Source organism: Myxocyprinus asiaticus, chromosome 37, assembly GCF_019703515.2.
Source record: "Myxocyprinus asiaticus isolate MX2 ecotype Aquarium Trade chromosome 37, UBuf_Myxa_2, whole genome shotgun sequence".
In the NCBI taxonomy this organism is placed as follows: domain Eukaryota; kingdom Metazoa; phylum Chordata; class Actinopteri; order Cypriniformes; family Catostomidae; genus Myxocyprinus; species Myxocyprinus asiaticus.
The window spans coordinates 43,095,301-43,110,991 of record NC_059380.1 but is presented as its reverse complement, the minus strand read 5'-3'; the positions used below and the strand labels follow the sequence as shown (position 1 = coordinate 43,110,991).

General features: G+C 38.0%; 1 protein-coding gene across 1 annotated transcript in view; it reads right to left on the bottom strand.

The window, feature by feature from the left end:
• Positions 1–2,040: 2,040 nt before the first annotated feature.
• Positions 2,041–15,691, bottom strand: part of LOC127428129 (interleukin-1 receptor accessory protein-like 1-B) — a 456,537-nt gene continuing 442,886 nt past the window's right edge. Inside the window, exons 9-10 of the mRNA XM_051676232.1 lie at positions 9,647–9,817; positions 2,041–7,893 (exon numbers count right to left, since the gene is read on the bottom strand). Coding sequence (XP_051532192.1) covers positions 7,163–7,893; positions 9,647–9,817 — 902 coding nt within the window. The 3' untranslated portion in view covers positions 2,041–7,162. The remainder of the gene's footprint in view (positions 7,894–9,646; positions 9,818–15,691) is intronic.

Here is a 15,691-nt window from a genome sequence, read left to right as displayed (position 1 = left end):
AAAATGCACATGACAGCCTGCCTGGAGTTTGCCAAAAGGCACCTGAAGGACTCTCAGACCTTGACAAACAAAGATTGAACTCTTTGGCCTGAATGGCAAGCGTCATGTCTGGAGGAAACCAGGCACTGCTCATCACCTGGCCAATACCATCCCTACAGTGAAGCATGGTGGTGGCAGCATCATGCTGTGGGGATGTTTTTCAGCGGCAGGAACTGGGAGACTAGTCAGGATCGAGGGAAAGATGAATGCAGCAATGTACAGAGACATCCTTGATGAAAACCTGCTCCAGAGCGCTCTGGACCTCAGACTGGGGCGAAGGTTCATCTTCCAACAGGACAACGATCCTAAGCACACAGCCAAGATAACAAAAGAGTGGCTACGGGACAACTCTGTGAATGTCCTTGAGTGGCCCAGCCAGAGCCCAGACTTGAACCCGATTGAACATCTCTGGAGAGATCTGAAAATGGCTGTGCACCGATGCTCCCCATCCAACCTGATGGAGCTTGAGAGGTCCTGCAAAGAAGAATGGGAGAAACTGCCCAAAAATAGGTGTGCCAAGCTTGTAGCATCATACTCAAAAAGACTTGAGGCTGTAATTGGAGCCAAAGGTGCTTCAACAAAGTATTGAGCAAAGGCTGTGAATACTTATGTACATGTAATTTTTATTTCGTTTTTTATTTGTAATAAATTTGCAAAGATTTCAAACAAACTTCTTTCACCTTGTCATTATGGGGCATTGTTTGTAGAATTTTGAGTAAAATAATGAATTTAATCCATTTTGGAATAAGGCTGTCCAAAATGTGGAAAAACTGAAGTGCTGTGAATACTTTCCGGATGCACTGTATATCATTGTATTACATGTAAACGATAATTGCGTCGAGTGATGTCTGCAAACAGTGCCTGTTTTGTAAACATTTTGTGACCATTGCTGTTGTAATTGACTGAAAAAAGAAAATGTTCCAGACAAGAGATTTAAATAACACAGGGGGCTTCTCTATCAGTGGCTCATTTTCTCCGCTTGGCGCTTGCCATTTTTAACTACACACAACGAGTGCAGAACTGTGATGTCATCAAGTTGACCAACGTGAAACAGAGGCAGAGCATATCCATTTACAGATCCATTCAGATGCATTAGCAAAGGTTGTAACTGTGCTTGATGTCTATTGGACACTTAGTTTTCTTTGCCAAACCTTGTGCTCCCGATGTGTTATTAAACTTGAAACGTGGTGCCAATGCTTACCGAACTGTGGGTGGTGAACCATATGGTTTGTTTTTTTACAGAGAACCGTTACACCCTTAATATATATACAGTACTGTGCAAAAGTTTTAGGCACTTGGGAAAAATGTTGCAGAGTGAGGATGTCTTCAAAAATAATGGCATAAATAGTTTTCATTAATGAATTAACATCATACAAAGTCCAGTAAACATAAAAAAGCTAAATCAATATTTGGTGTGACCACCTTTGTCTTCAAAACAGCACCAATTATCCTAGGTACACCTGGATACAGTTTTTATTGGTTGTTGGCAGATAGGATGTTCCAAGCTTCTTGGAGAATTTGCCACAGTTCTTCTATATATTTCGGCTGTCTCAATTGCTTCTGTCTCTATATATAATCTCAGACTGACTCGATGTTCAGTGGGGGGCTCTGTCGGGACCATGCCATCTGTTGCAGGGCTCCCTGTTCTTCTATTTTATTTAGGCTGTCTCAATTGCTTCTGTCTCTTTATGTAATCCCAGACTGACTCGATGTTCAGTGGGGGGTCTGTGGGGGCCATGACATCTGTTGCAGAGCTCACTGTTCTTCTGTTCTATTGTATTTTATTTGCAAAATAAATGTTTGGGAGTGTTAGGATGTATATATCCTATTTACACACTAAAGCTGAAAATATAAATAACCATCTTAAGACAAATGTTTTCCTGAAGCATCTCATGTGCCTAAGACATTTGCACAGTACTGTTATATATATATATATATATATATATATATATATATATATATATATATATATAATTTTATATTCATTATAAAAATGTATACATATCTAGTTGTTATACACACTCCAAAATGATGCCATTGTCCTGGGGAAGATAAAAACACATTATTTTTCCCCTGATCATCCATGATTTGACAGAAACATTTAAAATACTATTGCAATTTTTCTATTAAAGGACATTAATTCTTGAGCCTAAATAGTCTCCTTAGTGTCTCCAATACTGGAATGAATGAAATGACTAAGTATGTCTTTCCAAGCAAATCTTTTGTTACAAAAAATGTTACGGTGAAAATTCCCACTATCAAGCTTAACAGCAAGGCTGTTTTTGTTGTTTCAATATCACATGAGAGACAGGGACACAAGAGGAGTCGGCAACCTATGGTACATGTGCCAGCGTGGAGGGGTAATCACTGGCATGCCAGCAACGGTGAGAGAGGAGTAGACTATTTTATTTATATAAATTCCACACCTGCATTCTAATCTACATCTTGATGAAATCCTTCCTCATGATCACGCAGCATGTTTTTATGAGCTGAATGGGAGGGTAAACAAAAAGTTAAAATGTGACGAGACTGCAGTATACCCAACAGACTCATGCAGCACGTGCAAGCCATTCACGCGTTACAAGCAGGCAGCGCTTCACTTTTGGTTAATCACGGAAGTAAACATGCCCGCTTTACTACTGTCAGGCTGTGTGGATGAGAGCCTACATTCAGTGTTTCATTTGTTTATTTTTGCTTTCAGAACAAAACGTTATGTAATAAGGAAAACACCACTATTAATCCTTGAGATTCTGCATTCAGGTACACCCTCCTTAAACCATGGTCACACTCAAAATTACATTAAATGATTAAAAGAGAAAACATAAACCCACAAACAGGCTAAATCGGCTTGTGATGCGGCTTGTGAGTCTCGTGACGCAATCACGCTTTAAGTGATGTACGTAATTCAAGAGCGAAAAGTATAAGATCAAGCTGTCTGATGAGTCGGCTGTCATCACTGCTGGTATTACCGTTGTGAAAGAGATCCTTATGGATTTAAAAACACGAGATGTTCTGCATGACCGTGTGATTGCTTAATTTATTAAACAGTCGATGAGGGCTGATTTTCACTTCAAGTAAATTGCTTAGTGCTTTTTGCATTGTTATAGCAACATCAGGAGTTTTCTAAGTGTAAATTATGCTGCTTGAGCATTCAGTGTCGGATCAAGTTTTGAAAAGTAGTGCTGCATTCCATTCAACTCAGATAGTTGGATTTTACAACTTCCTACTAGTAAAAGTGCAATGGAATGCAAGATCTCATGAAAGGTTGTACATAATTTACGAGTTGGCTATTTCGTATGGTCTCGCATGATGTTGTTCACATAAATTCGTACGACTTCATCACGTGCAAATTCCCGGATGTCTAATGCGGAAGTAAGCGCGAGTTTTGCACACGAGGCGTTAAGGACATACTTATTAATATTATGCCTTTACCCAAACCCCTTATCTAAACTTTACCACTCAGTAGAGTGTGTAAACATGTTGTGTGTGACAGAAGCAAGTAATTGTCATGTATTAAATGGAAACGATGTCCAGCGACGTCACTGGCTGAAGTGAAAGTCGTAGGGTTTCAAACGAGTGCAGTCGCACGATAACATATGAATTAGCCAAATTTAGAAAAGTTGTACAAATCCTGACGATTTCACCGTGAGAGTGTGTTGGACAAATTTCTGTTGCTGTATTCCTGATTTTTGCATTGTTACAGCAACACAGGAGTTTTCTAAGTGTAAATTAGGCTGCTTGAGCATTCAGTGTCGGATCAAGTTTTGAAAAGTAGTGCTGCGTTCCATTCAACTCGGAAAGTCGGATTTTACAACTTCCTACTAGGAAAAGTGCAATGGAATGCATCTTAAAGTCAGAATTACAACTTGTAGGCTCGTGCAGAAATTCTCAACACCGATTTCGCCGAGATGCAGGGGCATGATGTCACACAAACATGTCGACACTCAGGGAGATTTACAAAGTAAGTGATAAACATTCACTTTATTAAGCAATATCGATAAATGAGTTTGTTTCCACATTACATGATATTAAAGCTTGTTTAACAAACGCCTGCAGAAACAGGTGTATAAAACATTATAATCTCTTTTTATAATCGTACACCTGAAGCACAAATGCTAGCGCTGCAGCATTGTTTATCAGTTGGGTTGCTAGGAGACATCTCTAATGAGAGTCAAACTCCTGCTAAGCTAACGGGAGCGTTGCAGTTCCGAATATCGGGGAATGGAATGCATTTATGGTCGGAGATATTAAGTAGGAATATCCCACATCCAACTTGAATGAAGCGCAGCATAACCGTGTACCCTGATGAAACGAAATTTATTGCAAGCAACATTTAAATCACAAATATTATTAGATGGATTTTTCCAGGTATTATAGACCTCCATGGTAGATTCATATGAAAAATTATGATTTTTGATGTTCATTTCACAAAATCAGTCATGCTGCAGTTAAAATTAGGCTTGCTTGAGCATTAAGTGTCGTTTCAAGTTCTGGCTTTTGTGCGTGGACGGGTTTTTAAAATGTCAGTTGGTATTATTAGTTAGCTGTGACATAATGTATGATGCCCAAAGGCATACGGTGTCTTATTCATTGTGAAACTGTGTTTTCTTAATGGCATGAATCACACTGAAGCCTTAGACTTTAAATGCACGGCCCGCCACTGTATTACAGTATATATTAATATAGAAGTATGATACAAGTATTATATTAAAATATACATATTTACTTTTAATATTTGTAGTATTTTAATGATCCATGTATTGCAAAATAATTGCAAAATTTTATGCCAAAAATAAAGGGCATCTTGTGGAGCACTTGCTTCTGTTTCACACATGAAAATAAAAGACTGAGCACAAGCTGGTCCTGAATTTAATCAATTACAATAATGACAATTGTGCATGTGCACAATTAAATGTTTTACTCTGTGCTTGTGCATTGTGGGGTTTAAATGTATCCAAGTGACTCGAGTGTTTTGACTACGTTCACCAAAATTTGTTCAGATCAATTAAATGATTCAGTGACCATTTCTTGTGATGCCAATTGAGTGTTTTGTGTGAAATGAGTTAGTCACTGAATCAACGATCAAAAGAAAATTGAAATCCTTTAAAATTTGAATGTCTACAGACCTAAAAAAAAAAAAGACTTTAGTAGAGGTTTTATGAATTATAACAAAACAAATATATCATTTCCATACAGTTTGTGAGCTGTTAAGCATGACTTTCATCAAAAGACAACAATAATAGTCTTATAATAATTATTTGAATAACGTCCATATGTTTTCATGTATAAAAAAGCGTGTCTACATATCTATTCACTTAAGTAAAATGCCTAACACAGCAGATCTTTTTTCTTAGTTTGTCGACTGCACACCAACATAGAGGTAAAAAACAGGAGCTGATATTAAAAATAGTTTTAAATATTTAACACAGATCTAGAGTAATCTGCTTAAATTGGCAAAAACAACCGATCAAACTATTACCTCACAAGCATAATGAAGACTCATGGGCTGATATAAACTCCACTTACAATGTGTGTTTAAAAGAAGGATTGTCCTTTGGTTTTTTTTCTGCAGTGCATTTCACATAATGCTGCCAATCAAGAACGATATGCCGATAAATAACTCTCGTTTGTGTGTTCCTCATCTCTAGATTATTAAATTAGATCAACATCAATGCTGATAAAAAACATGGATAAATGAGCATTGTTGAAAGCAACTTTGTAGAAATGAACGGAGCTGTGTTGATTAGACTCTCTGACTGACGGCCTATCACGTAAGGGTTGTTTCGGCTCATGAAACTCAATTGGCTGGATGGTCGTTCTATCAGCCCAAAGTAACAAAATGCAAAGAACACTGTATACAAATCCACCATTTGGACTCTGTATGGGTTTAGCTTGGAAAAGTGTGGGGAACAAAAATCACCTTTTTAAATAGTGCGGGGGACATGTCCCCTACGTCCCCCGTGGCTGCTATGCCCTTGCATTCAGCTGATGAAAATATGCTGCGTGATCATGAGGAAGGATTACATCAAGATGTAGATTGGAATGCGAAAAACTTTATATAAGTAAAATAGACTGCTCCTCTCTCATGGTTGCTTACGTGTTAGTGATTACCCCTCTGTGTAATTTTGAAAAACGCATGACATAATATAAGAAATATTTAAGATTCCACACAATTCCATGATCAGTAATCAAATAAGCAAATCTGTGACATTAACTGTGTTAAATCATTTTGCACAAAAGGACAGGTTTTCTTTCATTAAAAGCACTTTCATAAGATGCTCTGTGAATATTCACATACAGGATCATGATTATATCTTAATCGTGTTTTTCAAAAATTTTCCACTCACTGTTATGCTGATAATATAATTGTTTTTTTTGTTTGTTTTTTTTTAAGCAAGAAAATAAAAAATGGCACTCCATGTCAAAAAGGTTGCCAACCCTTGCACATCTCACTTTTTTCCCAGTGTCATCTGCCCCGTCGTTCATTCAGGAAGAAGCATGTTCAGGCCTAAGGATCATTTGCATAATTTAGTTTTTTTCTTCAAAGTAGATCTAAGATCTCATCAACCAACCAGAACAAAAAATTAAATAATGTTTTAAACAAGTTGCTTTCTCAAAGAAAGCATCACACCACAAATCCTATTTTGATTTAGATAAGTATTGTTTCAATCTACAACAAATCAGCTCAACATTTACTCTTTCCATGTCTCTGCCCTGTCATTTTGCAAAGGAAGAAACAATTAGATATACAAAATTTGAGATGGTAAAAGTTTAAAAAAAAAGAAACAGTAGACCATAACTAAAAAATACCAATGCTACAAAGAAATTTCAAATATAAATAATGTACAAGACCCTGTATTCCTTGAGAATATATAAGCAAGTTGTTTGTGTTTGTGTAAGAATGAAACAGAATGAGCTTTGCAAGTTCTTTCATTTCATCCTCCTCAATGCCTGTTATGATTTCATGTTGAGTGGCGTGGTGACAGTTTCAGAGTTCTTGCCTTAATATTTCAAATCCCTGTGAATCTTGGTGCAAGTCAACAGCAGCAGTCATTAGTTTGTTTTTAAGGGTCTTAAGTGCTATTAGCATTCAACTAATAAAAATGGCCCCTTCCTGATGATGTCACCAGATGACACTGGAGATGCTGGTTTCTCGAGGCAACAGTGGCAGCATCGCATTATTAATGTGTTGCTCCTCTATCGCCTGCTGCTGTTCACGAGGTGTTTTCCCCTGTGGCCGCTGTCCATTCAAAAGTGTCATTGGGATGTTGCAGTAGGTGTGTTGGTTGCCTAGTGATGACAGGTGCGGGAGGGTACCAGACAAAGGGATGTCGTACTCGTAGCTCCTGTAGTAATGCTTCTGTCGCAGCTGCGTGTGGTACGTGTTGTGGAAAGTAGAGCGCATCTCTGGGTGTGCAGTCGCCATGGCAGTGGAAGTGGCTGCTGCCATAGAGATTGCTGAGACAGTCTGCAGCTCGCCGAAGGGTCCTTGCTCACTCACGTCCAGCACCTGCTCATGCGACAGCTTGGGTTCGGGCCGTTTAAAGGGCATTTCATACTGAAGCTGCTTCCAGAACTTTGAGTTGAGTTTACTGCTCTTAGGGCCAGGCCACTTGATGACTGTTAGAAGTTTGATGGTGTGTTTGAGAGCTTCGACTTCCTGATAATTCATGATCCCTCGCAGCTCGGCACATTCAATGAGAATAACTTTAATCTCTCCAGTAACCAGCATGTTCCTTAAACGTGTCTCCAGCTCAAAGATGCTCCAGCCACGTTGCACCACGTAACTGGGTGTCATGACAATGATGAGACGTTTACTCTGGTCAACACAGCGAGCGACATCCTCAATGTATGCTGAGAGAGAGAGAGAGAGAGAGAGAGAGAGAGATGGAGAAAGACTAAAAATCTAGCTAAATATCAAATATATTTTTCCGTTTATTGAATTCATCTAGACAACATGCAAATAAAGCAGAATTTTGAGCAAACACTGTTTGTTACAGAGTAAAACTCTTTAAAGGGAACTTCACTAAGAGGAGAAATAAAAATAGCAGCATAACTCAAATGCTAAACACAACGAGTTCTGAAACACAGAGAATGGGAAACAGGACAAAACAACACAAAAACACAAATCTTGCCCTAAACACATGAAGCCGAACCATTTAAACAAAAGCCTGAGGCAGTTCTTAGCATTTCTATATTCACCTAAAAAAGCTGATGCGAAATATAAAATACATTTAGTTCCTCAATATTCTGGCTGTAAAGTGACAAACAGGGCTACAAATCACTTTCATTTTGTATATTCATCTGACACAGTTCTAGCTTCAAAACATCTGCATGAGTGAATCGGGAAACGAGTAAGTGAAAGGCTATCTAACTTGGGGGTGTTCTGTGTAAATTGTGTAACAATACCATCAAGTTCAAAAGGTTCCTATTGTGGCCATTTTGTGTAATTGAGTAATAAAGCTCTATTTGTTCATGTCAAGGTTAGGTAGCACTTACAGTTTATTGATTATCTTTATCTCCCCCAATGTCTCTCTCAAAAAAATAGATCCCCCTAGATAACATGAATCAGCCCTTTTTCTTCTTCAAATTGCTCTTTTAGCAGCGAAACGTTCTCAATGTGCCCTAAAGCCTACAAGATTCAAAGACACAGGTCATTGTAGAATCAGACCTTCTGCTGGAGTTCAAACTAAATCCCTGCTCAAGTCAACACCGTGTGCCCATTTCCCCCAAAACTGAAATTTGTAAAAGTGTGCGAATCAGGTTAGTTAACAAGTGTAAAGGTCAGTAAAAATACCTCTAAGGAGTCTTGTATCATCCTGGAAATGATCATTGCTGAAACCTAAACATAAATATTTCAATATTGAAAGTCTGATCAGCAAATTCAACTCAATGAGAGAAAATGAGCGAGGACTTCCACAAGAGAAACTGGTAGAACTGTGTTTTGGCTTCTCAGTTACAGTCACCAGTTTATCCACCTTAATATGGGACTTGTAGCTGCAGAGCTAACAGAACTACTGGAATATACTGCAATTTTAGTTTAAGAGGTACACATAAAACACATTGTGCTGTTTATTAAAGAGTCGTTATGTATTTAACTCTTCAACATGCTCACATACCAAATTCAACACAGTGATGTATATTGGTTCAGAATTATTGCTTTCTCAGCCCTGGTTGTAAGCACCTCATCCCATATTAAAATCTAACAGTCCCCGGACAAAAGACATAAATGTGGACAAAAAACAAACAAACAAACAAACACTTTTTTTTTCAGTAAAAAATAAATAAATAAAAGAAAAAAAAAGATGTTCACATACAAGTAAAAAAAAAAAAAAAAAAAAAAAAAGTAAAAGGGGCTTCACTGAAAACACTGAATAATTCCAGAACAAAAACAACAAACCAAACTGATGTTAATCAATCAAAATAAATTTTAGGTGAACAAAGTGAAACAAAGATGAAATACAAATTGCTTTAAAACATCAGATCATAGCCACGCATGTTCAAACACACACACACACACACACACACACACACACACACACACACACACACACACACACACTCACTCACTCACACACACACACACCTTACAAATAATGCAACTTACTTCCAGTTGGGATCAAGTCCCTGTCAGGCCTAAAGAGTTTATACCCATAATGTTTTTCCAGAACGTCAGGCAAAATTTCCAAAGCGAAACGTTCTTCCTCTCTCGTCTCCTGACTCCACTGGTCTGGATCCACTTTAGTGTACGACACATATGCGTCATAGTCTTTATTTTCTAAAATACAGAAACACAATCTTTCTTGTACATCTAAACACAATCACACATTCATAGAGTGTTCCCTCTCAATGAAGCAGCAGTTATGATCTTAACGAAAGCACATGTATTCACAGCAGGACATGAAAAAGCATGTTCTGTGAGATTCACATATCTCTAGTCTACAGTCACCTTATTGACACTGCATTCAATTTACGGACTCTCTACTGACACTCTGCAGTCTGGAAAGTGCATGAAAGATTCAGACACATAAAAGGCTTGAATATCTCATACCGACCTTGTACCTACAAAAATGAAATACACATGAAATACAAATCTGCTATTAAATTATGGGGGGGAAAAAATGATGCTTTAGGTAACAATGCAGTAATCAAAGATAGCTTGTATGAAATTCTCAATGATGTTTGTTTGGGTTGAGCAAAATACTTAAGGAAAATACTGTGGGCTGAATATTAAATACTCTATTAAATACCCAACCCTATTTTAAGTGTAGTGCCATGCCATTAGTCATAGGCGCAAAGTCAATGGGCATGGCCATGAAGTTTTGGTATTTTTGTGCAGGCATGAACCAAGTCTATGGGATTAGATTTGTGCCAGTTGTTTTGAACATAATTTAATAAACAAATAAAATGATAAACTGAGAATGAATAAATTAATCTGAAAAAAATAAAATAAATAAAAAAGGGCAAAAATGTAAACTTCGTTTTCAAATAAACAACATCCTTTGTTAATTATATTCTCTGCTTGCGTTTGCTGATTAGGATTTCCAAATGTGCTGCTAGCATTTTCAGTCACACTTCCAAAGTTTTCGTCTGCAGTTCTGGCACAAACCTCTTGTGTGGGCGGGGCTAACAGAGATGAGTTATCATTGGTTAGTGAGTTTGAGTGACAACTCTTTGACCTGGAAGTAGAGTTCAGTCATAGCCCTTTCGACTGAAATGGCGATGGTTCATGCGCAAAGTTGGTAAGTATCGGCTCTAGAGGACACTGGAGATTCGGTGTTTATCTTGAGTGTGACTGACTGAATTCAATGGCAGTGTCAGATAAAAAGCTGGTTGGTGTCCGAGTCCAAAATATTGTTGCTCCGTCCACAGTCTCTTTGTGTAGGTCCTTCTTATGGTCCCTGTACTCCCTTAAGTGTTTTTCAATTTGTTTATGATTTGGCTAATTGTCCAATTGAAGCCGGCATGCATCATTTTGTGCTGTATCTTCATTCTCGTAGACATTTTTTTCCCCTTTGTGATCTCTCTAGTTCATCTCGGATCTCAGTAAGGACCATATCTTAAGTGCTTGTTTCCTCCGCATTTCCTGTACGTTTTTGATGTCTGATAGATTTTTTAGTTATTTTTTTATTGTTGTTATAAAGTGAAGATGTACTCTTTGCTGCTGACGGTAGCTACTGTTGTTGTTTGGGAAAACTTACCTGGCGACGAAACATTATACTGCCCTCAGTACCCTGACGCAATCGGTTCCTGTGTGGAGATCAGCAAGCTTTTGGGGCCGGTGTCGAACCAGGTTTTCGGCCCTGAAATGGCCTTTTCTGCGGTGGAAATGTGCGGAACAGTTCGAGAATTCGCACCGGCACAGGAACCCGCCCCTGAACCATGTTGGTGGAAAAGGGCTAAGAGTGGAAGGGGCTCTGGTTCATTTTGTGTGTGTGTGTGTGTGTGTGTGTGTGTGTGTATAAAAGTGTGAGAATCTGCAAGCAGGTTAAAAATTAATTAGTGTTAAGTGATATATTTTGGCAGATGCTACTTGCACCCTGGTCCAAATAATGGTATATGCTATTTACACCCAAGTGCAAATAGTGTCAGATAGTATTTGCACCCATATTTAAATACCAAACTTAACTGCTAAGTATGCAGTTTATTTGAAGACTAAGATACAATTTTGCCTTTGAATTAGTTTGTTTTTATTTCAGTTGATATTTTTATTGGTTTCTTGAAAAGTTACATTCAAAACAACTGGCATAAATGTAATCCGATATAAGTCTAGGCGCAAGTGGGTTTGGTCAGCCACCGCAACCCCAATCTACCCCCCCCCCCCGCCAATTCATATAGATCATAGGAAAAAAGCTTCACTTTTTATAATAACTGTTACATTTGCAGTTGTTAGTCAATAAATGTCTATCTAAGGGCTGGGCGATAGGACGATTTAATCAGATATAGACAATATCGGTCAAATGTTCCGATACCGATATTGATGGTCATACAAAGACGATGTTCAACAATATCGGGAAATTACAAAACCATGGAGCTGGGAAGTCACCAAAACTTTTAAATAGAAGCCCAGGGTTTAAAATGAGCTGATTCGCTGTTTGTTCAGAGGCTTGAAGCACGAGAGTGTCTCGTTGAACACGCATGTAAAGAGTTCTCACTCTTTCTTTTTTCAGTCGTCCGAAAACTGTTTGCAAGAATAGGGTCGTCTATGAAAATGCTGCAAATGACCTAAGACATTCTCAGGAGGTGCTCGGGTTAAGTTCGCTTTATTTTGATGGAACAGTTCGAACCCAACTCTGTTCACAAATCTTTAAATAATACAAAAACACCTTGAACCTAAAATTGATTATATAAATCATCTATAAACATTCAATTATCATTATTATTTTTACATTTATAATTTTCTTTAGATCTTAATTTGTGTAAGTTATTTGCCACCTGTTGTTATAGACTGATACTTGCGTGATGGCAAATAAGAGGTGGTTAAATAGGAATTTTTTGACCACTTTGTTATTTTAATTGCTTTTTCATTTAGTTTGAAGCACAATTTGAAAGTAAAAAGACTACCTCTGGAGTAAGTTTGCCGTGTTTCAATAAATTAATTTCATTTTGAAAGCAAAATCAATAAAGCAAAAATATTACAGGGGCAGGGGGGTTGACGATGTAATCGGATAATATTGTGATTTTTTTAAAATAAAAATATCCTGAACATATTTCTTGCATATCAGCCAGCCCTATAGTCTGTAATGTAATGGTTGCATTTGGTTACATTTTACAAGGTGGAGTGCGTGTCTGACATCTTCAGGCAGTTTTACACCACTTTTTTTTGCTATGTTGACCTCTTTTTCACAAGCACTTTATATACACGGCATGAGAGGTGCTGCAAAAGATGCCAGCACAAACACAATGATGCCCACAACTGCTTCAGCTCAATAGAGAATGAAAACATACAGCCTATCTCTGGATGAGGCAATCCTTTAAATATTGTATTCCGCTTTCAGTGTAAATGATAGCTAATAAAAATAAATAAATAAAAAAATAAAATAAAATGGTTTGCATTTCTCTAAGAGGGTGTTATTTCTCCATAAATTATTTAACCACAAATATGGTCTTAAATGTCTTAAATATGGCCACACAACGCACTATATAGGGATTTTTTTTTTTTTGTTGCTTTTTATTGGAACAATTTAAAAAATACAAGAAAGCAACAAAGCATTATGAGAAACATCTCAACTAAGCTGAGCAGACAACAACATATTATAAAACATATTTAGACCCACTGCAATGTTTTATTGTTTTGATCTTTCAATACTAATTTATTTGCCTCTGAAAAATCCTGTGATGGGCCACCACTGCAACAATGATAAATGAGGGGAAAAAAAGGAGACAAAGAGTGAAAAAATACATTCCGTTTGTAAATCAAAGTTAGGTTATTCCAAGGCTTTCTAATAAATTAAATAATTTACTGGCATTCATCTTAATAGGCTCAATGAACTAAAAACAAAACAAAATGCACTTCATTAAACACACACACACACACACACACACACACACACAAAACACTGAAAACAGGTTGGGTCTTCATAAATGTAGCTTTGTGTTAGGAATGTGCCCGAAGCCGAATACCTTATTCAGAAAGACACGAATAATGACTTCAAAATGAATAACGGAGTCATCAAAATAATACAAAAAATATTTGTTTGACTGATAATCCAAGAAACACAAGCATAAAGCAACATTGAAAAATGAACATTCTTAATTACAACGAATTTATGAATCTGTGCAGCCAATTTTTCTTAAGGGTAAACTTAATGAATGAAAATGCGCACATTTTGATTTCAGATCGGATGGCCATGGTCTCGTTTGTGGTCTCTTTTAATTGTGCATGTCTGGAGCAGTAATCTGGCATACCGGGCATTTTCCTGGTGGGCTGACGCACTTTGGGGCCGACTGGGGCGGAATGGCCATCGGGAGAACCAAAAAGTTTTTATACTTATTGAAAAGGAGAGGATTCACTCTGAAATAAGATAATAAGCCGCTGTTTTCTTTAAACTAGTATAAAAGAGTGTGTAAAGATGCCGCGAAACCTGTCAAATGCATTTCAGCACCAAAGTAAATGAACAGCGACCCATCAAACAAAAACAAACATAATTATGTGAGATTATAAAATAGACTTTTCCACAGAGATCATAAGGAGCATTCATAAAGTATTCAGACCCTTCCATTTATTTTATATTTTTTACATTTTATGTTGCAGCCTTATGCTAAAATGCTTTATTTTATTTATTTTTTCACATCAATTTACACTCCATAACCCATAATGGCAAAGCAAAAAAAAAAAAAAAAAACGATTTTTTATAACTTTGCAAATTTATTAAAAAGAAAAATCTGAAATCTCACATTGACATAAGTATTCAGACCCTTAACTCAGTACTTAGTTGAAGCACCTTTGGCAGCGATTACAGCCTCAAGTCTTATTGGGTATTATGCGACAAGCTTTGCACACCTGGATTTGGGGATTTTCTGCCATTCTTCTCTGCAGATCCTCTCAAGCTCTGTCAGGTTGGATGGGGATCGTCGTGGACAGCCATTTTCAGGTCTCTCCTGAGATGTTCAATTGGGTTCAAGTCCGGGCTCTGGCTGGGCCACTCAAGGACATTCACAGAGTTGTCCCTAAGCCACCTAGCATTGTCTTGGCTGTGTGCTTAGGGTCATTGTGCTGTTGGAAGGTGAACCTTTGGTCCTGAGCGCTCTGGACCAGGTTTTCATTAAAGGATATATTTTGCTGCATTCAGCTTTCCTTCAACCCTGTCCAGTACCCCAGTCTCTGCTGCTGAAAAACACCCCCACAGCATGATGCTACCACTACTATGCTTTACCGTTGGGATGGTATTGCACAGGTGATGAGAGGTGCCTGGTTTCCTCTAGACATGAATTGACAGGCTTCCTCCAGACAGGCTTGGAATTGAGGCCAAACAGTTCAATCTTCATTTCATCAGACCAGAGAATCTAGTTTGTCACAGTCTGAGAGTCTTTTAGGTGCTTTTTTGTAAATTCCAAGCTGGCTTTCATGTGCCTTGCACTAAGGAGAGGCTTCTGTCTGGCCACTCTGCCATAAAGTCCAGATCGATGGAGTGTTGCAGTGATGGTTGTCCTTCTGAAAGTTTCTCCCATCTCCACACATGATCTCTGGAGCTCAACCAGAGAGACCATCAGGTTCTTGGTCATCTCTCTTACAAAGGCCCTTCTCCCCCAGTTGCTCAGTTTGGCCGGGTGGCCAGCTCTAGGAAGAGTCCTGGTTGTTCCAAACTTCTTCCATTTAAGAATTATGGAGGTCACTGTGCTCTTGGGAACCTTCAATGCAGCCGAAATTTTTTTGTAGCCTTCCCCAGATCTGTTCCTTGACACAATCTTGTCTCTGAGCTCTGCAGGCAGTTCACTTGAGCTCATGGCTTGGTTTTTGCTCTGATATGCGTCTGATATGTATTTTTGCTTTATATGCTCTGATATGCATATGCAGCTGTGAGACCTTATATAGACAGATGTGTGCCTTTCCAAATCATACCCAATCAATTGAATTTACCACAGGTGGACTCCAGTCAAAGTGTAGAAACATCTCAAAGATGATCCAGAGAAATGGGATGCACCTGAGTTA